Source organism: Mus caroli, unplaced genomic scaffold (assembly GCF_978045245.1).
Source record: "Mus caroli unplaced genomic scaffold, Mus_caroli_1 scaffold_5, whole genome shotgun sequence".
Taxonomy (NCBI): Eukaryota; Metazoa; Chordata; class Mammalia; order Rodentia; family Muridae; genus Mus; species Mus caroli.
The window spans coordinates 72,586,522-72,611,923 of record NW_028227260.1 but is presented as its reverse complement, the minus strand read 5'-3'; the positions used below and the strand labels follow the sequence as shown (position 1 = coordinate 72,611,923).

Sequence of the window (25,402 nt, the reverse complement as noted above, 5' to 3'; positions counted from 1 at the left end):
CACATTAGCAGCTTGACAACACACCTAAAAGCACTAGAACAAAAGGAAGCAAATTCACCCAAGAGGAGTAGACGGCAGGAAATAATCAAACTAAGGGGTGAAATCAACCAAGTGGAAACAAGAAAAACTATTCAAAGAATCAACCAATCAAGGAGCTGGTTCTTTGAGAAAATCAACAAGATAGATAAACCCTTAGCCAGACTCACTAGAGGGCACAGGGAAAGCATCCTAATTAACAAAATCAGAAATGAAAAAGGAGACATAACAACAGATCCTGAAGACATCCAAAACACCATCAGATCCTTCTACCAAAGGCTATACTCAACAAAACTGGAGAACCTGGATGAAATGGAGAAGTTCCTAGACAGATACCAGGTACCAAAGTTGAATCAAGATCAGGTTAATGATCTAAACAGCCCTATATCCCCCAAAGAAATAGAAGCAGTCATTAATAGTCTCCCAACTAAAAAAAGCCCAGGACCAGATGGGTTTAGTGCAGAGTTCTATCAGACCTTCAAAGAAGATCTAATCCCAGTTCTTCACAAACTATTCCACAAAAAGAAACAGAAGGTACTCTACCCAACTCATTCTATGAAGCCACAATTACTCTGATACCTAAACCACAAAAAGACCCAACAAAGATAGAAAACTTCAGACCAATATCCCTTATGAATATTGATGCAAAAATCCTCAATAAAGTTCTTGCTAACCGAATCCAAGAACACATCAAAACAATCATCCATCCTGACCAAGTAGGTTTCATCCCAGGGATGCAGGGATGGTTCAATATACGGAAATCCATCAACGTAATCCAGTATATAAACAAACTCAAAGACAAAAACCACATGATCATCTCGTTAGATGCGGAAAAAGCATTTGACAAGATCCAACACCCATTCATGATAAAAGTCTTGGAAAGATCAGGAATTCAAGGCCCATACCTAAACATGATAAAAGCAATCTACAGCAAACCAGTAGCCAACATCAAAGTAAATGGTGAGAAGCTTGAAGCAATCCCTCTAAAATCAGGGACTAGACAAGGCTGTCCACTTTCTCCATACCTATTCAACATTGTACTTGAAGTCCTAGCCAGAGCAATTCGACAACAAAAGGAGATCAAAGGGATACAAATTGGAAAAGATGAAGTCAAAATATCACTTTTTGCAGATGATATGATAGTATATATAAGTGACCCTAAAAATTCCACCAGAGAACTCCTAAGCCTGATAAACAGCTTCGGTGAAGTAGCTGGATATAAAATTAACTCAAACAAATCAATGGCCTTTCTCTACACAAAGAATAAACAGGCTGAGAAAGAAATTAGGGAAACAACACCCTTCTCAATAGTCACAAATAATATAAAATATCTTGGCGTGACTCTAACTAAGGAAGTGAAAGATCTGTATAATAAAAACTTCAAGTCTCTGAAGAAAGAAATTATAGAAGATCTCAGAAGATGGAAAGATCTCCCATGCTCATGGATTGGCAGGATCAACATTGTAAAAATGGCTATCTTGCCAAAAGCAATCTACAGATTCAATGCAATCCCCATCAAAATTCCAAATCAATTCTTCAACGAATTAGAAAGTGCAATCTGCAAATTCATCTGGAATAACAAAAAACCTAGGATAGCAAAAACTCTTCTCAAGGATAAAAGAACCTCTGGTGGAATCACCATGCCGGACCTAAAGCTCTACTACAGAGCAATTGTGATAAAAACTGCGTGGTACTGGTATAGTGACAGACAAATAGACCAATGGAATAGAATTGAAGACCCAGAAATGAACCCACACACCTATGGTCACTTGATCTTCGACAAGGGAGCTAAAAACATCCAGTGGAATAAAGACAGCATTTTCAACAAATGGTGCTGGCACAACTGGTTGTTAACATGTAGAAGAATGCGAATCGATCCATTCCTATCTCCTTGTACTAAGGTCAAGTCTAAGTGGATCAAGGAACTTCACATAAAACCAGAGACACTGAAACTTATAGAGGAGAAAGTGGGGAAAAGCCTTGAAGATATGGGCACAGGGGAAAAATTCCTGAATAGAACAGTAATGGCTTGTGCTGTAAGATCGAGAATTGACAAGTGGGACCTCATGAAACTACAAAGCTTCTGCAAGGCTAAAGACACCATCAATAAGACAAAAAAACCACCAACAGATTGGGAAAGGATCTTCACCTATCCTAAATCAGATAAGGGACTAATATCCAATATATATAAAGAACTCAAGAAGGTGGACTCCAGAAAGTCAAATAACCCCATTAAAAAATGGGGCTCAGAACTGAACAAAGAATTCTCACCTGAGGAATACCGAATGGCAGAGAAACACCTGAAAAAAATGTTCAACATCCTTATTCATCAGGGAAATGCAAATCAAAACAACCCTGAGATTCCACCTCACACCAGTCAGAATGGCTAAGATCAAAAATTCAGGTGACAGCAGATGCTGGCGAGGATGTGGAGAAAGAGGAACACTCCTCCATTGTTGGTGGGATTGCAAGCTTGTACAACCACTCTGGAAATCAGTCTGGCGGTTCCTCAGAAAATTGGACATAGTACTACCGGAGGATCCAGCAATACCTCTCCTGGGCATATATCCAGAAGATGTCCCAACCGGTAAAAAGGACACATGCTCCACTATGTTCATAGCAGCCCTATTTATAATAGCCAGAAGCTGGAAAGAACCCAGATGTCCCTCAACAGAGGAATGGATACAGAAATTATGGAACATTTACACAATGGAGTACTACTCAGCTATTAAAAAGAATGAATTTATGAAATTCCTAGCCAAATGGATGGACCTGGAGGGCATCATCCTGAGTGAAGTAACACAATCACAAAAGAACTCACACAATATGTATTCATTGATAAGTGGATATTAGCCCAAAACTTAGGATACCCAAGATATAAGATACAATTTGCTAAACGCATGAAACTCAAGAAGAATGAAGACCAAAGTGTGGACACTGTGCACCTTCTTAGAATTGGGAACAAAACACCCAGGGAAGGAGTTACAGAGACAAAGTTCGTAGCTGTGATGAAAGGATGGACCATTTAGAGACTGCCGTATCCAGGGATCCATCCCATAATCAGCTTCTAAACGCTGACACCATTGCATACACTAGCAAGATTTTGCTGAAAGGACCCAAATATAGCTGTCTCTTGTGAGACGATGCCGGGGCCTAGCAAACACAGGAGTGGATGTTCACAGTCAGCTATTGGATGTATCACAGGGCTCCCAATGGAGAAGCTAGAGAAAGTACCCAAGGAGCTAAAGGGATCTGCAACCCTATTGTTGGAACAACATGATGTACTAACCAGAACCCCGGAGCTCTTGTCTCTAGCTGCATATGTATCGAAAGATGGCCTAGTCGGCCATCAATGGAAAGAGAGGCCCATTGGACTTGCAAACTTTATATGCCCCAATATAGGGGAATGCCAGGGCCAAAAGAATGGGAATGGGTGGGTAGGGAAGTGGGGGGCGCTATGGGGGACTTTTGGGATAGCATTGGAAATGTAATTGAGGAAAATATGTAATAAAAATAAAAAAAAAGAGTAATGACAAAAAAAAAAAAGAAAATGATAGCTCTCAGAAAAAAAAAAAAAAAAAAAAGAGGGAAAATCAGTCTTTCCCAGGTATGAACCCTTTAATTATCTAATACCAAGTTGTCAGACCTGGAACCATATACATACAAACAACACTAAACAGATACAGCAGATTGTATTTATATATTAATGCATATGTAAACGTAAAACTAGTAAAGAAAAAGACCAGGAATGTGAGAGTGAGAGTGGGAATGTGGTAGGGATTAGGGGGAGGAAAGGGGGAGGGGTAAATCATGTAATTATAATAGTTAACATGTATACAAACTCTAATAACAATTCAGTAGGTATATGCTGTATATATGTGTGTATGCATATGTATATATGCTTGCCTATGTATATAAATGTGGAGAGCAGAGGGCAATTTTAAATGTATTTCTAACTTGTTCTTTGGGTTAGAGTCTCTCCATTGAATGTGGAGCTTGCTATTTAAACTATGCTGGCAGGTCCGTGAGTCTGTAAGATATGGCTGTTTCTTTCCTTCACTGCCAGGGTTGTGGAGTTTTGTCCCGATGCCCAGCTTTTATGTGGATGGTTGGGGTCCAAACTGAGGTCCTTAGGTTTCCACAGCAAGTACTTTACTCACTGAGCCATCTCCCTAATCCCTGAAAATCTCAACCTTCTTGGCCTTTTTTCATTCAAATATGTGCTTGTTACATTTATTAAATTTATGATGTGTACTAATTCATTTTTTGGAGAGTTGAGTCATTCAATCTAGGGAATTCTGTGTGATATGCAATTACTTTGCTAATGAACTTTATCTTAAGCCCTTTAACTTATTTCCTTTTTATAAGTGTCATTTTTCTACAAGAATTTCAAGTGATTATCTTCAACATGCAGTACACACACACACACACACACACACAAATGTATATATATAATATCCTGTTGTGATATAAGAATTCCTGTTCTGTAGTAAGAAAATAATTCAAGTCAAACTGATTTGTATGTAGTTTTTGTTGTTTATGAAAGGGAATAATCATTGAAATGGATTCAAGTCCATTATATAGTAAATATATACAAATAAATAATATCACCAGTATTCAGTTTCATTACCAATATATTGCTCACAAAACCTGCTTACCCATCATCTCCACTTGGCTGGTCTCCAGATGAAATTAACTTTTTGGATTCTTTCAAAATTGGTATGACTCTATCAAGGAGACTTTTATATTTGTCTTCAACGAGTTCGTAACCATCTTTTAATATCTCCATCTAAATATAAAGGTTTGAGAAAATGAGAATGCTTCTGTGTATATATCTAATATTTCTTGGACCACATTTGTTGCAATTCCCATCAAAACCACTTAACAGTTATAGGAACTAGGGGTAGAAATTTCTTTGACAACAAATAATTCGTTTTGAATCCATCTGCCAACACTGTTTTGCTTCAAAATCTTACAGCTTCCTTCTTGTCCTCTGGAATACGGAAATACTGATGATGCCATTCAGAATCTGAAGCTTCAGATATGAATGATAATGACCTGAAATGAGACCCACAAATGTACTGTCATAAGCTATATTAATGTTGTAATGGTCAGCCAGCTCTGTTGTGTAGAACCTGAGTTTTATTCATTGTTGTCATCATGATTCCCACTAGAAATTAGTGATTTACATCTCAGAATCAAAGGTAAAGGTCACTTAAAAGAGCGAGTGATCATTTGGAATTATATCCCTGGATGTTAGCCACCTGCCAAAAGGTTTAAAATTTTTAGTACATCTTGTAACCTAAAACTAAAGACAACAGTAAAGTTCCTATCCCTGATTCTAGAGCTGGGGCAGACAGATAAAGCCTGTAGCATTTTACTTATGTTCAAAGTAAATATTAACAATAATGATGTCTGGATATACTTATTAATGCATCTATTTTAGTAAAGATTAAAATCCTTCAAGTAAATTATGAATATATTATTCTATTCTGAAATCATTAACTGGATAAAATCAGGAAAATGGAAATATTCTTTCTCATGTAGAATGCAAACTAAAAAGAAGAAAGATGTAATTAGAAAACCCTCACGATACACTGTGATAGTATTATAAAATTTAATTAGAAAATTTCAGTTAGAGACTTTTGTCACACTGTCAGCTATCCAGTGAAATGAGAGAGCATGTTTGGACTTCAACTCTTGCTGCAGATCTTCACTAAGGCCCCATTATTCTGTATTTAAATAATATTCAGGACATTATAGCAGACCAGCCTGGTCCCCCCAATGTATGTATTCGGTATTCCCCCATCCCCACCTATTTCTCTGTACACTTGCCTCCTTCTTTTACCTCTTCCAAAGAAGAACATAGCCTGGCTTGACTTAAATGGTTTTAGGGGATCTACTTCCTTGGAATTAGACTGTTATACATTATTTGAGTGCATATTTATAGTCTTCTTTTTCACTTTATTTTTAACAAAACTCTTATATACTTTTCTTTCTTCTATCATCATCCTTTATGTATGTGTTCCACTCTTATTTCCTACATAGCATCCTAATGCTAACCACTAGTCTCAGTGTAATTTCTTGCTGCTTTTTATATCTATTGATATTCACAATAACTAATATATTAATTAGTAGAGTGCTATGTGTCCATTTACTTCCTAAAATGATCAATTCCTAAGGAGAAAGGATTGAGTGTTTTGTAATCAACAGGTATTGTATTTTATTGTAGGTGTATTGCTGGATAATGGTGTGTTTTGCTTTTCTTAGTAGGTCTTTTTTTCCTGTGGTGACACATGCTTATTCCATGCATTGAGATATATTCGGAACTAAAAAATAGGGCCTAAATAAAAGAAAATGCTTTAGCCAAGAGAATAAAGGGGCCTGTCTCAGAAAACTCACCTTTTCCTCTTTTTTAGTACTATATGGTTTTCACTCATCAAATCCAAGATAAAATGGAGTACCTGAAAATAGCAGAGACTGTTTTTTAACTAGGACACCATTTTCAGTATTTAGGGAAAACAACAATACAACAGAAAGCTTGTGAGAGGTTCCAGACTGTAACTTTCCAGTACAAAGTTCCAACTGTAACTTTGTATAAGTACAATTTGGTTTTCACATGACTTCATATTGTAAATATTTTATATTTAAGCACAAAGCACCAGAAAATAAATAAATAATTTCCAGAAAAGAAAAACTATCAGTCCTTTAAAGAATAGCTTATACCCGTGTCAGCAGTTGTTGTTGTGCACAGTACTTCTTTCTTAGGTTTGTAACTTCATGATATAGGTTTGAATAGTCTCTGAAACATAAATAGATTACTTGAATTAACAAAGATATATTAATGTTCCTTAAAATTTTGAAAATACCTAAAATAATGTTGAATTGTCTGGATTAATAGTATCCACTGTGTTCTTCACAAAATTATACCCTTATTTTCCTAGTATAATATCAGTGCCTTTTAATTGAAAATCACTGCCTTTATTAGTTAATTAGTTCACATAGATCTTAGAGCTATGAGTTTTTAGTGGTGCTGACAATAACCTAGGACATTGCACATGCTGGGAAATCATTCTACCACTAAGTTGCATGCCCAATCCCATACACTTATAGGCTTGAAAGCTCAGATTAACTTGATAATTTTGAATGTCAGTGATCAATAGAATGACATAAATCATACTTAGATTGCTTGCACATCCTACCTTAATATTTGAGAATACAAGATCATAAATTTCTTATTATTCCTCTAATCGCTAGAGGAGAAAAAATTTTCATAGAAGTATATGAGAACAAATCTCCAGGTTAGCAGTTTTATACCAGCGTATCACATTTACATTTCTAGTAAGTATTACAGGAGACACATGCTATCATATTACATTTCTAATAGTGAATTAATTTTTATATGCAAATTTGATTGAGTTATGCACTTTAAGAATAAACAGTAATTTTTTCTAAATAAGATTGAATATACTTCCTTGTAGATATGTTCCCTTTTATCAGAGGCATTGGTTGAAATGCAGGATGTTTGAACGTGTCTAATTACAAAGATAATGGTAATGATACAATTAGAAACAGGAACACAAAAACCTCAACAATGTTTGCAGCACTACAACTATGGTTTTGGAGAATATTGGTTTAGTAATGTGCTTTCTTAAGCTTTGAAGTTTTGTTGGACTACATACTTTGGAATGTAAGTACATATAACATACAAAGGAGCCCACAACAATTAGCTATTAATTCAGCTTCACAGGTAAATGGATTAGCCTGAAATTATGATACTGAGTGAAGTAAGCCAGATGCATAAAGACAAGCACTACATATTCTATCTTATTTATGGTTCTGAGCTATGAATCTTGAGATATGAATGCATAGTGTGGAGTGATCACAAAAATGAGGAAAGCCTTCAAGGATGAAAAGGAGAAGTGCTAGAGAAGGGACAAGCAGGACATAGGTATTATGAAGGGGGAAAGAAAGAAAATTATAGGGACTTTTAACTGTGAAGGGGGGGTGTATTAGTCAGTGTTCTCTAAGGAAACGAAACTGGTAGAATGAATATGTACTTTAAAAGCAGTTTGTTAGACTGGCTTATAGGATGTGGTCCAGATAGTCCAGTTATATCTCATTTATATAATCATATATATGTGTTGGAATTTCTTACTCTGCTACTCATTTTGAAATATATACAAATTTATCTTACTCCATAGTAGAATAGAATACTAGAAATGGTTTACTGTCTTTAATTTCCCTCTAACATTGTATATTTTTGTCTAGACTACCAGTGTACTACTGTTGTGTTAAGGAAAAAAAAAACCCAAAACCAAAACAAACAAACAAAAAAATCCCAAAACAAAACACCAGCCATATTTAGACTAGTGACAGCTAATCTGGATGGCAGCTACCTTGATGATGGTCAGGTTTTAAATAGGAAGAGAACCCAAATGGCAATATGTTCTTTTGGATGCTATTTCTACGTAGAAAGTCCTGATGTTAATGTATACTGTTTTAAAGAGAGCATTTGTTAGTTGTTTTGCATATAGTAAATGTGCATGCTTTTAACTCTGCAAACCAGTACATAGCATTTAGATAAAGTTCAGATATATTTTTATATGCACAGGGTGATAAAAGAACAAAAGTTATCTTAGAGAATAACTTCTATAAAGTGGGCATTTAACAGACTATGTTAAATCCTAGTGTGTGTGTGTGTCTGTCTGTCTCTCTTTCTCTCTTTCTCTCTCTCTCTCTCCATATATATATATATATATATATACTAGGTTTCCCCTCCTCTTGGCAACCCTCATCCTATCGCCCCTCTCCCTGCTTCCACCCATGCACTCATTCCCGCCTCCCTGCTCTTGATTCCCCTACACTGGGGCATCTATTTGAGCCTTCATAGGACCAAGAAACTGTCCTTCCATTGATGCCTGACAAGGCCATCCTCTGCTACACATGCAGCAGGAGTCATGCAAACTTCTTGGTTGGTGGCTTAGTCCCTGGGAGCTCTGGGTGGTCTGTTTGTTGATATTGTTGTTCTTTATATAAGGTTGTAAACCCCTTCAGATCCTTCAGTCCTCTCTCTAACTCCTACATTTGGGGACCTTGCACTCAGTCTACTACTTGGTTGCAAACAACTGCCTCTGTATTTGTAAGACTCTGGCATGGTCTCTTAGGAGACAGCTATATCAAGCTCCTTTCAGCATGCATTTCTTTTTTTTTTTTTTCTTTTAATTTTTTCTTAGATATTTTCTTCATTTACACTTCAAATGCTATCCCAAAAGTCCCCTATACCCTCTCCCCACCCTGCTCCCCTACCCACTCACTCCCACTTCTTGGCCCTGGCTTTCCCCTGTACTGGGGCATATAAAGTTCGCTAGACCAAGGGCCTCTTTTACCAATGATGGCCAACTAGGCCATCTTCTGCTACAAATGCAGCTAGAGACACGAGTTCTGGGGGTACTGGTTAGTTCATATTGTTGTTCCACTCAGCATGCATTTCTTAGCATCCACAATAGTTTCAGAGTTTGGTGACTGTATCTGGGATTAAGATTAAGCCCCATGTGAGACAGTCTCTGGATGACCTTCTTTCTTTCTTTTTTTGTTTTTTCAATTTTTATTAGATATTTTCTTCATTTACATTTCAAATGCTATCCTGAAAGTTTCCTATACCCTCCCCCTGCCCTGCTCCCCTACCCACCCACTCCTGCTTCTTGGCTCTGGTGTTCCTCTATACTAGAGCATATAAAGTTTGCAAGACCAAGGGGCCCCTCTTCCCAATGATGGCCAACTAGGCCATCTTCTGCTACATATGCAGCTAGAGACACGAGCTCTGGGGGTACTGGTTAATTCATATTGTTGTTCTACCTATAGGGTTGCAAACCCCTTTAGCTCCTTGGGTATTTTCTCTATCTCCTCCATTGGGGGGCCCTGTGTTCCATCCAATAGATGACTGTGAGCATCCACTTCTGATTTTGCCAGGCACTGACATAGCTTCACAAGAGACAGCTATATCAGGGTCCTTTCCACAAAATCTTGCTAGCATATGCAATAGTGTCTGTGTTTGGTGGTTGATTATGGGATGGACCCCTGGGTGGTGCAGTCTCTGGATGGTCCATCCTTTCATCTTAGCTCCAAAGTTTGTCTCTGCTACTCCTTCCATGGGTATTTTATTCCCTGTTCTAGGGAGGAATGAAGTATCTACACATTGGTCTTCTTTCTTCTTGATTTTCTTGTGTTTTGGAAATTGTATCTTGGGTATTCTAGGTTTCTGGGCTAATATCCACTTATCAGTGACTTCTTTTGTGATTGGGTTACCTCACTCAGGATGATATCCTCGATTTTACAGCACAAGCCATTGCTATTCTGTTTAGGGATTTTTCCCCTGTGCCTATATCTTTGAGGCTCTTTCCCACTTTCTCCTCTATAAATTTCAGTGTCTCTTGTTTTATGTGGAGTTCTTTGATCCACTTAGACTTGACCTTTGTACAAGGAGATAAGGATGGATCAATTTGCAGAAAATGTGGTACATTTACACAATGGGGTACTACTCTGCTATTAAAAACAATGAATTTATGAAGTTCTTAGGCAAATGGATGGATCTGGAGGATATCATCCTTAGTGAGGTAACCCAATCACAAAAGAGCTCACTTGATATGCACTCACTGATAGGTGGATATTAGCTCAGAAACTTAGACTACCCAGGATGGACTTCTTTCCATCTCTGCTCTGCACTTTGTCTCCATATTTGCTTCCATGAGTATTTTCTTGTCCTTTCTACGAAGAACTGAAGCATCTACACGTTGGTCTTCCTTCTTGAGCTTCATGTTGTCTGTGAATTTTATCTTGGGTATTTGCAGCTTTTGGGCTAATATTCACTTATCAGTGAGTGCACACCATGTGTGATCTTTTGTGATTGGGTTACCTCACTCAGAATGATATTTTCTAGGTCCATCCATTTGCCTAATAATTTCAAGAATTCATCATTTTTAATAGCTGTGTAGCACTCCACTGTATAAATGTCCCACATCTTCTGTATCCATTTCTATGTTGAAGAACATCTGGGTTCTTTCCAGTTTCTGGCTATTATAAATAAGGCTGCTGGATCTTTTGGTAGTACTATGTCCAATTATCTGAGGAACCACCAGACTGATTTCCAGAGTGGTTGTATAAGCTTTCAATCCCACCAGCAATGGAGGAGTGTTCCTCTTTCTTCACATCCTACCCAGCATCTGCTATCACCTGAATTTTTGATCTTAGCCATTCTGACTGGTGTGAGGTGGATTCTCAGGGTTGTTTTGATTTGCATTTCCCTGATGACTAAGTATGTTGAACATTTCTTTAGGTGCTTCTCAGCCCTTTGGTTTCCTCAGTTGAGAATTCTCTGTTTAGCTCTGTTCCCATTTTTTTTCCATTTTTTTATTAGGTATTTAGCTCATTTACATTTCCAATGCTATACCAAAGGTCCCCCATACCACCCCCACTTCCCTACCCACCCACTCCCCCTTTTTGGCCCTGGCCTTCCCCTGTATTGGGGCATATAAAGTTTGCAAATCCAATGGGCCTCTCTTTCAAGTGATGGCCTATTAGGCCATCTTTTGATACATATGCAGCTAGAGACAAGAGCTCCGTGGTACTGGTTAGTGCATATTGTTGTTCCACCTATAGGGTTGCAGTTCCCTTTAGTTCCTTGGGTGCTTTCTCTAGCTCCTCCATTGGGGGCCCTGTGATCCATTCCATAGCTGATTGTGAGCATCCACTTCTGTGTTTGCTAGGTCCTGGCATAGTCTGACAAAAGACTGCTATATCTGGGTCCTTTCAGCAAAATCTTGCTATTGTATACAATGGTGTCAGCGTTTGGAAGCTGATCATGGGATGGATCTCTGGCTATGGCAATCACTAGATGGCCCATCATTTCGTCACACTTCCAAATTTTGTCTCTGTAATTCCTTCCATGGGTGTTTTGTTCCCTATTCTAAGAAGGGGCAAAGTGTCCACACTTTGGTCTTCCTTCTCTTGAGTTTAATGTGTTTAGCAAATTGTATCTTATATCTTGGGTATCCTATGTTTCTGGGCTAATATCCACTTATCAGTGAGTACATATTGTGAGAGTTCCTTTGTGATTGGGTTACCTCACTCAGGATGATGCCCTCCAGGTCCATCCATTTGCCTAGGAATTTCATAAATTCATTCTTTTTAATAGCTGAGTAGTACTCTATTGTGTAGATGTACCACATTTTCTGTATCCATTCTACTCTTGAGGGGCATCTGGGTTCTTTCCAGCTTCTGGCTCTTATAAATAAGGCTGCTATGAACATAGTGGAGCATGTGTCCTTCTTACCAGTTGGGACATCTTCTGGATATATGCCCAGGAGAGGTATTGCTGGATCCTCCGTTAGTACTATGTCCAATTTTCTGAGGAACCACCAGACTGATTTCCAGAGTGGTTGTACAAGCTTGCAATCCCACCAACAATGGAGGAGCGTTCCTCTTTCTCTGCATCGTCGCCAGCATCTGCTGTCACCTGAATTTTTCATCTTAGCCATTCTGACTGGTGTGAGGTGGAATCTCAGGGTTGTTTTGATTTGCATTTCCCTGATGATTAAGGATGTTGAACATTTTTTCAGGTGCTTCTCTGCCATTCGGTATTCCTTGGGTGAGAATTCTTTGTTCAGTTCTGAGCCCCATTTTTAAATGGGGTTATTTGATTTTCTGGAGTCCACCTTCTTGAGTTCTTTATATATATTGGCTATTAGTCATCTATCAGATTTGGGATAGGTAAAGATCCTTTCCCAATCTGTTGGTGGTCTTTTTGTCTAATTGACGGAGTCTTTTGCCTTGCAGAAGCTTTGCAATTTTATGAGGTCCCATTTATCGATTCTCGATCTTACAGCACAAGCCATTGCTGTTCTATTCAGGAGTTTTTCCCCTGTACCCATATCTTCGAGGCTTTTCCCTACTTTCTCTTCTATAAGTTTCAGTGTCTCTGGTTTTATGTGGAGTTCCTTAATCCACTTATATTTGACCTTAGTACAAGGAGATAGCAATGGATCAATTCGCAATCTTCTACATGATAACAGTCAGTTGTGCCAGCACCATTTGTTGAAAATGCTGTCTTTTTTCCACTTCATGGTTTTAGCTCCCTTGTCAAAGATCAAGCGACCATAGGTGTGTGGGTTCATCTCTGGGTCTTCAATTCTGTTCCATCGGTCTACTTGTCTGTCACTATACCAGTACCATGCAGTTTTTATCACTATTGCTCTGTAGTACAGCTTTAGGTCAGGCTTGGTGATTCCACCAGAGGTTCTTTTATCCTTGAGAAGAGTTTTTGCTATCCTAGGATTTTTTGTTATTCCAGATGAATCTGCCGATTGCCCTTTCTAATTCGTTGAAGAATTGAGTTGGAAGTTTGATGGGGATTGCATTGAATTTGTAGATTGCTTTTGGCAAGATACCCATTTTTACTATATTGATCCTGCCAATCCATGAGCATGGGAGATCTTTCCATCTTCTGAGATCTTCTTTAATTTCTTTCTTCAGAGACATGAAGTTTTTGTCATACAGATCTTTCACTTCCTTAGAGTCAAGCCTAGGTATTTTATATTATTTGTGGCTATTGAGAAGGATGTTGTTTCCCTAATTTCTTTCTCAGCCTGATTGTTCTGATTATTATGTGTCAGGAGGTATTTCTTTTCTGGTCCAGTCTATTTGGAGTTCTGTAGGCTTCTTGTATGTTCATGGGCATCTCTTTCTTTAGATTTGGTGATTTTTCCTCTATAATTTTGTTGAAGATGTTTGCTGGTCCTTTGAGTTGAAAATCTTCATTCTCATCCACTCCTATTATCAGTAGGTTTGGTCTTCTCATTGTGTCCTGGATTTCCTGGAGGTTTTGAGTTAGGATCATTTTGCATTTTGCATTTTCTTTGATTGTTGTGCCGATGTTCTCTATGGAATCTTCTGCACCTGAGATTCTCTCTTCCAGCTCTTGTATTCTGTTGCTGATGCTCGCATCTATGGTTCCAGAATTCTTTCCTAGAGTTTCTATCTCTAGCGTTGCCTCACTTTGAGTTTTCTTTATTGTGTCTACTTCCCTTTTTAGGTCTAGTATGGTTTTGTTCATTTCCATCACCTGTTTGGATGTGTTTTCCTGTTTTTCTGTAAGGACTTCTACCTGTTTGGTTGTGTTTTCCTGTTTTTCTTTAAGGACTTGTAACTCTTTAGCAGTGTTCTCCTGTATTTCTTTAAGTGAGTTATTAAAGTCCTTCTTGATGTCCTCTACCATCATCATGAGATATGCTTTTAAATCCAGGTCTAGCTTTTTGGGTGTGTTGGGGTGCCCTGGACTGGGCGAAGTGGGAGTGCTGGGTTCTGATGATGGTGAGTGGTCTTGGTTCCTGTTAGTAAGATTCTTAGGTTTACCTTTCGCCATCTGGTAATCTCTGGAGTTAGTTGTTATAGTTGACTGTGTTTAGAGATTATTCTTCTGGTGGTTCTGTCACCGTCTATCAGCAGACTTGGGAGACAGGCTCTCTCCTCTGAGTTTTAGTGGTCAGAGGACTCTCTGCTGGCAAGCTCTCCTCTTACAGGGAAGGTGCACAGATATCTTGCGTTTGGACCTCCTCCTGGCCGAAGAAGAAGGCCCAAAATAGGACCTTTCTCAGAAGCTGTGTTGCTTTGGCAGGTCACATAATCTGTCAGCTTCTGTGGTGCACACTCTCACCTGTGCAGACTAAGTTCCTAAGTTCGGCGGAGTCCCGGAATCAAGATGTCGCCCGCTGCTCCTGAGGCAGAGGGCTTCCAAGCCAGGCGGACACCTGTCCTCTGGCTGGGAGGGTGGCCAGATCCTGTTCCCATTTTTAAATAGGGCTTAAATCCTAGTTTCTTAACTAATCAAGTGACTGACAAACTGAACAGAGAACAAAAACCATTATTTTGATAAAATATAAAATCTTAACCTCTTAACCAATTTTCTTTTTCAAATGTTACTGAGAGTAGAACAATATTTTTTTAAAAAAGCCTTGTTGCCTTGGAAGTAGCGAATTATGTTGTAATTCTACATCAGTAAAATAAAGTTGGCTTCATAAAAATCCTTAAGGTAAATTTACATCTTGATTTTCTGCATATAGAATCTCATGTTAATTGTGATTTTAGTACTTAATAATATTACTCTTAGGAGATACTCAACAATAGTGACATTACTCTTTTTCTTTAAATACCAGCAACTTATGAAAACACATATGTATATATACTAAGAGTGGTGAATCTAAAATATGTTTAGAATGGAATAAAATTTATGATAGAATAGCACAGTTTACTATCATCTTTTCACATGGTTAAAAATTAAAATGCTTTTGACAAGCCTCTAACCAGGCAACAACACCTAAGCTTTATGTGACATTTTTTAAATACCAAATTCTAGAGTCAATTATTTTTTTTTTATATTTGAGACTGTAATTTAAGTACACATTTTCTCTTTTCCTTTTTCTCCCTCCAAATACTCCCATCTATCTCAAATTCATGTCCTCTTCCTTCTCATTAATTGTTATTGTATGTTTATGTATTTATATCTTTTTGAGTTGATATAATGGTACTTGTATATATTTTTCAGGAATGCTTACTTGGCACTGGACAGCGAATTGGTGTGCTCTTTTCTAGGCAGGACCACTTCTCCTGCTTCCAGCTTTACTCATTTGCCTATAGTTCTCAGTTTAGGATTAATGCCTCATGGGTCTTTTCCCATGCAGATTGCTATGCTCATTGGTATCCTCTTTGCTCAGCTCATGTCTGGGTGGTCATGTTGGTGAGACTTTATAGGTATAGTTTCTACAGTTAACAGAAGACACAACTTCATGGCAAATTTCTTGATCCTCTGGCTCTTACAATCTCTTCAGCCTCTCTTCTACACTGTCCCCTGAGCCTGCACCACCTCCAGCATTTGTTGTATGTTGTTCTGTTGATCTTTGGCATTCTGATTTGGTAAACCAGTGGATCAGAGAGCTTGCTTTGAGATTATGAGATTGCATGATTGTTTCTCTTAGTAACATCAGAGGCTATACTCATAAAGTCTCACCAACATGACTGCCCAATTGAGATCAGCAAGATACAGACTGAACAGGTTATATTTAAGAATGTATATGCACATGCATATGTATATATGCATGCAATAAAAACAAGTTGAAAAAGAGGCCAAGGACTTGAAGAAGAGTAGGGAAGAATATATGGGAAAGGGAAGAGAGAAATATAATTAAATTATAATTGCAAGGTAAAAATGAAATGGCTACACTAATTAGAGGAACAGATGAATATGTCCAGTGAGTACTTCAAAGAATTAATTATTTTCTATACTCATGTTTTCATCCTCACTTAGCTGATAGATTCTGAGATTTTCAGTTTATATTGTGGGCATCTAAATTCTTCTCAGAATTAGTTCTAAATATGATAAAAAATAACGAAAATTTCACAAAATTTTTGGAAGGAAAGCACCACAAACATTTGCTTAGAAGGAACTCCAGAGGCTACTTTGTTCACTATTTAGGTGTAGTGTTTGGACTTATTTGCACATAAAACCAGGTAGAACCCACTGGAACATTATCACCCATATGAAATAAACAGATGCAATGGTTAACATTTAACAGCAGGCTGACATCCAAAAATTAATATGAAGGACTGGCTCATGTTCAATTTCAAGGAAAATCATGATTTCTTTTCTACGTTGATGAAAAATACTTATGTTGTCTACATCTCTTCTCTCCTTCCTCTGTTGCCATATATGAAAAGCTTAATTTACTAAGTTAAATACCAATGATAGACTCATCAAATTCAAGGTTCATTTACACTTCAGTGGAAGATTTTCAGAAAATCTCAATTTTAATATGAAAACTGATGAATATTTGCTAAAACTTATCCATACATATCTTCTCTAAAGTAAATAATAGGTTATAATATTTTCTCAAAGTTATTACTGTGAATATTTTTAGCTGGTTAAAATTTGCTTTACAATATTACTTTCTGAATTAAAGCTTTACTGTCAGAGACATTTCATGGTGTTTTATGGACTCTGAGTCTTTATAAAATGCTGAAGACTATATTAAAGAACTTATTTTATAGGACAAACTGAAATAAGAGCAGAGTGAAGGAAGAATCAGAAAGTGCATTAGTTACATATATCAGAGTAATTAGATACAGAACTTATACATTTCACACCCTTGTCTAGTTTTCTTTCTTGGTTAAAATGGAAATTTCTATCTAGGTTAGTATTCATATTTCTGTTGTCTTATATCCTGGTGATTTTACTTTTGGTTTGTACAGTGGTGTGTTAGGGCATTATAGCAATATTTGAGTTATTGGCTCATAGTAGCAATTCAAGATTTAAAGCATTTGAAACAGTGCTGTGTTTTAACTTAAAATAAATCACACCAAAAGTACCATGCAAAATGAGAGTGGAGCTTCACAAGTCCGAAGTAATCAAACTTAAATCCTTGGTAACAGATGCTAGAACATTCAGACTAACACGTACTGTTTCATTTGTGTATATTTGGCATCCATCTTCCTCTGCATGTCTTTAAACTCTTGCATTTCAGTCACAATTTTCTGAAACTCATCAGAGTAGAGGCTGGCACCTTCAATTTTTATTGTTGGCACCTAGAATGGAAAATTATAGTTAGGCTGGTTAAAATTTTGGCATACCATTAACTATCCATTATGATTACTAATGAGAAAGGTAAAAAGCATGACAAATGGATAAAAGTACATTTAATTCTGTAAATGTACCTTGATTATAGTACTACAGCATGCATGCTTCTTATTATAGTTATTACACACATTATTGTGTTTCCACTAACTTGAAAGCTCCTGGAAGTTAGACATATATAGTTCCTGGGAGCTGGAGAGATTGCTCACCAATTAATAGAACTGGCGGCTCATCCACAGGACCCAGTTTATTCTACTTAAGTCCTATGGGATAGGATACCCTCTTCTGGCCTGTGCAAGAACTACATGTGCATGGTGGATAGGCAGATATGTAGGCAAAATGCCCACACACATAAAACTTAAATGAAAAATGAAAAAAAAAATAGTTTCAGATACACTCCCTCCTGATTTCATGGGTACTTTACAAATACCTTACGGACATATGAATTATGTATATCACACGTTATATACATATATGTACACCATACATATATCTGTGGCTTTATATATAGTTGTATTGGCACACATTTATAACCACAGAATTCTGGAGGCTGAGGAAAGGAGATCCTAAGTTTGAGGCCAAAAAATGCCTCATCATCCCAAAAAAGAAAAGAAAAATAAAAAGTTTAAGTACCCCAGATTTTCTATCATTAATAAAATGACAATACTTTACAGGGACAAAAAAATTCAAATTATAGTAAGTACTATAACATAACCAAATAAATACATCGGACTTTGACAACGATTATATTAATTTAGAAATGTTCTGTTATACACACATCTCATTCTGTTTAGAGTTCAAGTGTGAAACTTTCCCTCCATTTTTCTATTGGGAGTGATTATGAGCATAATTTGGGAGGAGGTATATTTCATGAATAAAGTCTCAGAAATAACCCATAATAAACTTCAGATTCATTTTAGGTTCGCTGAGATGTAAGTATATTAAACTATGTGGGTTTTTTTTACAAAATCAAACACCATACATACTATGGTTCTAAAACTTAATGCATAGCAATGCACAAAATAATGTAAACATTAGTTTTGCAGGTAGTGATTAGGACAGCTTTAATAATTTGTATGTGTATTGTTTTCAAGGGTTTATAGGATGCATTATCCCCATAGTCAATGCAACTTTGAAAAGTGTCATTCATTCAGAATCTTACAGTATGGGCACAATAAAAGTTTATTATTTTTAATGCAAATGAGAGAAGTAATAAAAATAATTTAAACAAACAAAACATTTCAATTATTCCAAATTGAAGCTTTATATTATACTATATGTGTGAATAGGAACTAGAGAGTCCTGTTCCCTCAGAGTAAAACTTCTAAATTGTGAACAGAAACTTCTACCTTGTTTTACCTGCTGTAAATGTGTTTGAAGAATAAGCTGATCTGGGAAACAAGGCAATGCTGTGTAATTAACAGACCAGAGAGAAATTTAATGTTTCAACTTTAAAACATTGGCCATGAAAAGCGGTATGTAGTAGACTGCAAATGAGCAGTACAGATAATAATATATTTTAGCAGGATTCAGAAGAGGAAACAATTACGTTAGCAATGAGCCAGGCCTCTCTTTTGATTCTGTGATGAAAAACACATAACTACTACCTGAATAGTTCATAAACTAGGCATCTCATCTTCAGATAGTATGTGTCCCTTCTACAATATATGCCAAACTAATGGAATAAAAGCTATCAAGCCATTGCTACATAAAATTATGTCTTTGTTTTTAGCCATAAGTAATTAAAATAAAAATATGGTATTTTTTATGTATTATTACTTTCACTAACTCATGAGATATGATAATCACTGTTCCCCGTGTAGAAGTTTTAATCTCAAATTAAATACTCCTTAGGACTTATGGCTTGAAGTTATTCTTAATTAGACCAAGAAGATTTAAGTATTCAGTAGGATCAGAGATGACTGAACATTATTCCTTTTTCAATGTGATTGAAAAATGACTCACCAAAGCACTATTTTTCATTTTCTCCTAGAATTGAAACTGTCGTTCCACAGTCACTATGACTAAAATAAAGGCTGTTTCAATTTGGTATTTAAAAAGCCAAATTTTTGTCTATTTTGGTGATATGTTTTTCTTATGACCATTTCATACTCTTATGTTATTTGTTGAACATTTTGCTTGTATGGGTTATATTAATATATACCAATATCTACCATATGAAAACTTAAAATCAATCTATGTATCTATGGAGAATTACACCTACACTGTACGCTTTTTTAATGATGTGTCTATTTTGGTGGTCACCCATGGTCTTGAAACATCCCTCAAGTTTTTCCTAGGGTAGTTCCACTGATAACTAATTTATTCTCTCTCTCTCTCTCTCTCTCTCTCTCTCTCTCTCTCTCTCTCTCTCTCTCTCTGAAAGTTTTATTTCTTATGCACTTATGGAGGATAATTTTGCTGAACACATAAGTATACTTATATATTTTTTCATCAAAACAGTGTCAAAATTACACCTGCTGTGTTTGCAGTACAGAGGCACTGGTCCAGTGGAATTGGGAAAAGTGGTGTGAATGGGTTCATGGGTCTGCTGCTATGTTTCTCTTCATTTTATGTTGTTTTTATTCATATCTAAAGCAGGTAGTATATTAGTTCACACACTAATATCTGTGTCCCTTTAGTTCCTAAAGTGGTTGTGGATAGAAATGAATAACTTTTTATTTGGCTAATAGTGGACTGCTATTGAGAGCCTACCCCTTGATAGTGATTTTTTTTCAGACAATCATGTAACTTTAGGGGAACACTAAGAGTCAAACTTGGTGCCCTAACTAGCAGTCTTGTATATGAAAACAATAACTCAACCCTATAACACTGGAGATCCACTTGAAAACAATCAGAGTCCTTCTGAAATAATACGGTGGTTTTGTATTAATTAGTTAATCATAACAAAATTTAAAAATCAGTAAATCCTACCCCACCCAGAGACCCATCCCATAATCAGTCACCAAATAAAGACACTATTGCCAGCAAGACTTTGCTGAAAGGACCCTGATATAGCTGTCTCCTGTGAGGCTATGCCAGTGCCTGGCAAATACAGAAGTGGATGCTCACAGTCATCTATAGGATGGAAAACAGGACCCCCCAATGGAGGAGCTAGAGAAAGTACCCAAGGAGCTGAAGGGGTCTGCAACCCTATAGGTGGAACAACAGCATGAACTAACCAGTACCCCCAGAGCTTGTGTCTCTAGCTGCATATGTAGCAGAAGATGGCCTAGTTGGTCATCATTGTGAAGAGGGGCCCCTTGGTCTTGCAAACTTTATATGCCCCAGTACATGGAAATGCCAGGGCCAAGAAGTGGGAGTGGGTGGGTAGGGGAGCAGGGCAGGGGGAAGGTATAGGTAACTTTCGGGATAGCATTTGAAATGTAAGTAAAGAAAATATCTAATTAAAAAAATGAAAATAATTAAATAAATAAATCCAATCAACAACTAAACTCCAGATGTGCAAGATATAATGGAAAACCATAATTCGAAAAAAATACTAAAGACTGGGAAATGATATCTTTCAAGTTTTGAAAGTCAACTACCATCCTAAATTTCTATACCTAGCAAAATTATTTGTAAGACTTTAAGGAAAAATAAAGTCTTTTCATGATAAACAACAACAACGAGGACGACGACTATGATGACAAAAAACAGGCTAAGCACCTTCATGACCACTAAGCCAGCTCTATGGCAGATCCTTGAAGGAGTCCTTTGGAATGAAAGAGACCACAGGAAAAATAAACTATGCTTCCATAATAGTTTGGCAGAGAAAGAAGAAAACCCCAAACCACAAACCAATAAACTATCAGGAATTAACATATATCTTTGAATAATAAACTGATTATGACAGGTATTAATTCCCTAGGGAAAAGACAAAGACTAGAAGATTAAGTTAAAAACAGTATCTATTGATTTGTTCCCTCCAAAGAAATAACAGTTCTTATGGTGAAAGAATGGAAAATGCTGTTTTGTTTTTCCCTAAGCAACTGAAACAACAGCAACAACAACAACAACAACAACAAACCCTCTACATTGGTATATTATAATTAAAACAGCAGATATACAGAACAAAAAGAGGATAGAGAAAGCAGCAAGAGAAAAGCTGCTTTTAAAGGAAAACCTATCAGAATAAGAGTTGATTTCTCAATGGGAACTTTGAAAGCCAGAAAAGGATGAAACAATGTAATCCAACTTCTAAATAAATGCAGATACCAACCCAGACTACTGTACCTGGAAAAGCAATCTGCTAGAGTTGAAGGAGAAAGAAAAACTTACTATATAAAATAGGTAACAGAATTCACATCCATTAAACTAGCCCTAAAGGGTATATTGAAAATAGTACCATGAGCTGAAGAAAGGATTGAGCATAGCTAAAAGACCACAGGGAAAAATGAAGATATAATTACTGACACATAAAATACAACTAAGAGCACAACAAAATGAATACAAGCAGCATATACCTCTCAGTAATAAGTTCAAATATAAATGGCCCCAACTCTCCAACCAAAAGGCTTGCGCTCACTGAATGGATTAAGAAATGAAATTCATTTTATATTTTAAAAAAGGGAAATACCTTAAAATGAACAGATTAGAAAAAGTGCTGCAAACAAATGGGGCCAGGGAACAAACAGGCCATACTATCTTAATGTCTGATTAAAAACAAACATCAAAGTAAAATTGATCAGAAGAGATAAAAGGACACATCACACATACACCAAACTCTGGTGCACCCATTTTAATAAATTGTTTAAGATTGATATTAATGGCACAGATTAGTAACAATCCAATAACTGTAGGTGATTTAAATACCCCTCTTCCAATAGACAGGTCATCTGGAAAAAACAAAAACAAAACAAAAAACAAACAAACAAAAAATAACCAAAAAAAAAAACCCTCAGAAATACATGACATCTTATGTCAAATGGACTCAACAGATAACTACAGAATATTCTACCCAACACCAAAGGATACACATTCTACTCAGTAGTACATAGTAGTACAAAGACCAACTACATCTTGTGACACAAAATAAATCTTTACAAATTGAAAAGAGAGAAATAACTCCTTGCATCCTACTGAACAACAATATAACAAAAATCGTCTAGTAAAAACCCAAACTCATGGAGATTAAACAACTCATTACTGAATAATGACTGGGTCAAAGAAATCAAAATAGAAATCAAGACCTTCATGGAAATAAATTAAAGTGAAAACACAGTACAAAAAACAAACAAACAAACAAAAAACCCCAATTCCTATGAGGGAAATATATGGCTCTAAGTGACTACATTTAAAACAAAACAAAACAAAACAGAAAAACTGGGAAAGATTAAGCAGCTCTCGGTGAGTCTGAGATCTTCACAGGGAGGAGGCTGCCTTTGATACCGGCCTTTGTGGGGCTCTGAGGAGCACAACCCAGCTCTTACTTTACTGTTCCACTGCCAGCACTGTTCATTTGCTGTCTCAGTTTAAATTCTCAAGAGGAACAGCCCGTCAGCTGTGCTTGGGTGTGGGTGGGAGCTTGGACTAAAGGCATGGCTTTTGGAAGACCACCTTTGTGTATGTCAGTCAATACCACAGGAATAAAACAAGCCTGGAGCTGGGATCCTAAATACGTACTAAGGTCTCATAGACATCAGGTGAGAGTCATCCTCCAGCATCCGTGTGCCTCACAGTCTCATTTAAGAAATGAGTGTCCACCTACTTGCTGGTTAGTTTACAATACAACTCCAAGGTTATTGTTTAGCAGTCTTAATAAGACTGCAATCTAGTTCAAGGATGACATTCAGAGATAAAACAAACTTTATTGACTTTCACAAATACAAAATTTATCATATCATAAAAAAAGAAAAGCAAAAATAATTGACTTAATGCTGCAACTAAAAAATTTCAAAAAGCAAGGACAAACCAACTCTAAACACAGTTGATGGCAAGAAATAATAAAATTCACAGGAGAAAACAATACAAAAGAATCAATGAATCCAAGAGCTGATTGTTTGAGAAGATAAGCAAGATTGATAGATTCCTGGTCCAGCTAACCAAAAAGCAAAAAACAAAACAAAACAAAATAAAACACCCAGAAACACACCAACCTAGCTCAAACCTCTGAACTCTCTTTGTAAGTCTCATCTTGCCTTTCTCCACTTCCCTCAACTATCTGCCATCTATAAACCCATGAGCCTATTTCTAGACCTGTGGCCATGAATTCATTCATGAGGCCCCCTTGGGTGACTTAACTCAGATGCATAGTATCTTCTGGTACTATGGAAACTAGATGGAAGGAAGGAGGCTTTCAAATGAGTGATAACAAATAGCTGCCTAATTGGGCTTAAGGTCTGATCATCAGGAGGGAAATCAAGCTAGGTAATAAAAACCTAGCTGACTTCATGTGGCTAGTGAGGTCATTGACTTTAGAAAAGAATCTACTACTTGCACTTTGCTATACCAGCATAATTTCTTACTACATTCTAAATCACATTCTTATACCCAACAGCTATCACCTCTCATCTAAGAAGTTTTCCTTTACAGAAAATGGAAAGCATCTTAGAAAATGGGTACAATGCAGATATCAATGGAGTATGGGAAACATAGCCCTCTGTGATACATTTGCACCACATCTTCTGCATCTATAATCCAGAAAATATCATGGATGAGGCTGGAGAATGATTTTAAGAGGCAGAATATGAGGAAGTCTGCTGTGAAATAGTCTCTCCAAAATACAGCGCCATGAAAAAGACAAGAAAAATGGCAATATCAATAAACGTGCCAATGTAGATGGAGGAAAACATCATGGTGTCCTACCCCTAGAAAAAGAACTATAGTTATCCAGTGACTACAGAGAGAGAGAGAGAGAGAGAGAGAGAGAGAGAGAGAGAGAGAGAGAGAGAGAGAGAGAGAGAGAGAGAGATTGAGAGAGAGTATACCCTCTTTCAGGGATAAACCACCTAATCGGTCATCTCATATGAAGTTGCCATGGAAACCATATACACAGAAATGACAAAGATGGATTCAGAATGTTGTGCTTTTATATTTGTACATACATATGCATATGTAACAATAATAATTAAAAGATCATCAATTTGAGAGTGGGCAGAGGGTTATGGAAGAAGAGGTTGGAGAGAAGGGGCATGGAAGGGACTAGAGGAGTAAAGGGATGGGCGTAAGGAATGTAATCCTGTTTTAATTAAAAATTCATAAGATAAAAATTTTAAATCCAAAATGAAAAAAATCACTGACATTTATCCAAAGTAAACACATCACAGAGATATCTGTGTATCAATGTTATTTTAGGCTCTAGTTGTAATAGCTAAGTTACCAAACAATGTGCATCAACAGAATATGAATAGAGAAACTGTTGTAATATATATGATGCAAGTTCTTTTCAACTGTAAAGAATTATGACGTTTTGCAATTTGTAGAAAAATGGATGTAATTAAATACAATCATATTTAAAGAGTGAAACTAACTCATTGTGGTCACACACATTTTTAATCCCATCTTTTTGGAGGCAGAGGCAGAGGCAGGTGGATCTCTGTGAGTTCAAGGCCAGGCTGGTCTATATAGTGAGTTCCAGGACAGCCAGGCCTACATAGTAAGACTGTGTCTCAGAAAAATAAATAAACATATCATGAATGAATAAAACTAATCTTAGGAAAAAAAACATTCTATGGGTTCTCTCAT

At 36.8% G+C, this 25,402-nt stretch overlaps 1 protein-coding gene across 2 annotated transcripts in view; it reads right to left on the bottom strand.

Moving 5' to 3' along the window:
* Positions 1 to 25,402, bottom strand: part of LOC110286969 (heat shock factor protein 3) — a 61,865-nt gene that overhangs the window by 13,231 nt on the left and 23,232 nt on the right. For both annotated transcript variants that reach the window (XM_085838109.1, XM_021153658.2), the window contains exons 4-8: positions 17,543 to 17,667; positions 6,763 to 6,838; positions 6,439 to 6,500; positions 5,013 to 5,094; positions 4,695 to 4,825 (exon numbers count right to left, since the gene is read on the bottom strand). In XM_085838109.1, coding sequence (XP_085694235.1) covers positions 4,695 to 4,825; positions 5,013 to 5,094; positions 6,439 to 6,500; positions 6,763 to 6,838; positions 17,543 to 17,667 — 476 coding nt within the window. The remainder of the gene's footprint in view (positions 1 to 4,694; positions 4,826 to 5,012; positions 5,095 to 6,438; positions 6,501 to 6,762; positions 6,839 to 17,542; positions 17,668 to 25,402) is intronic.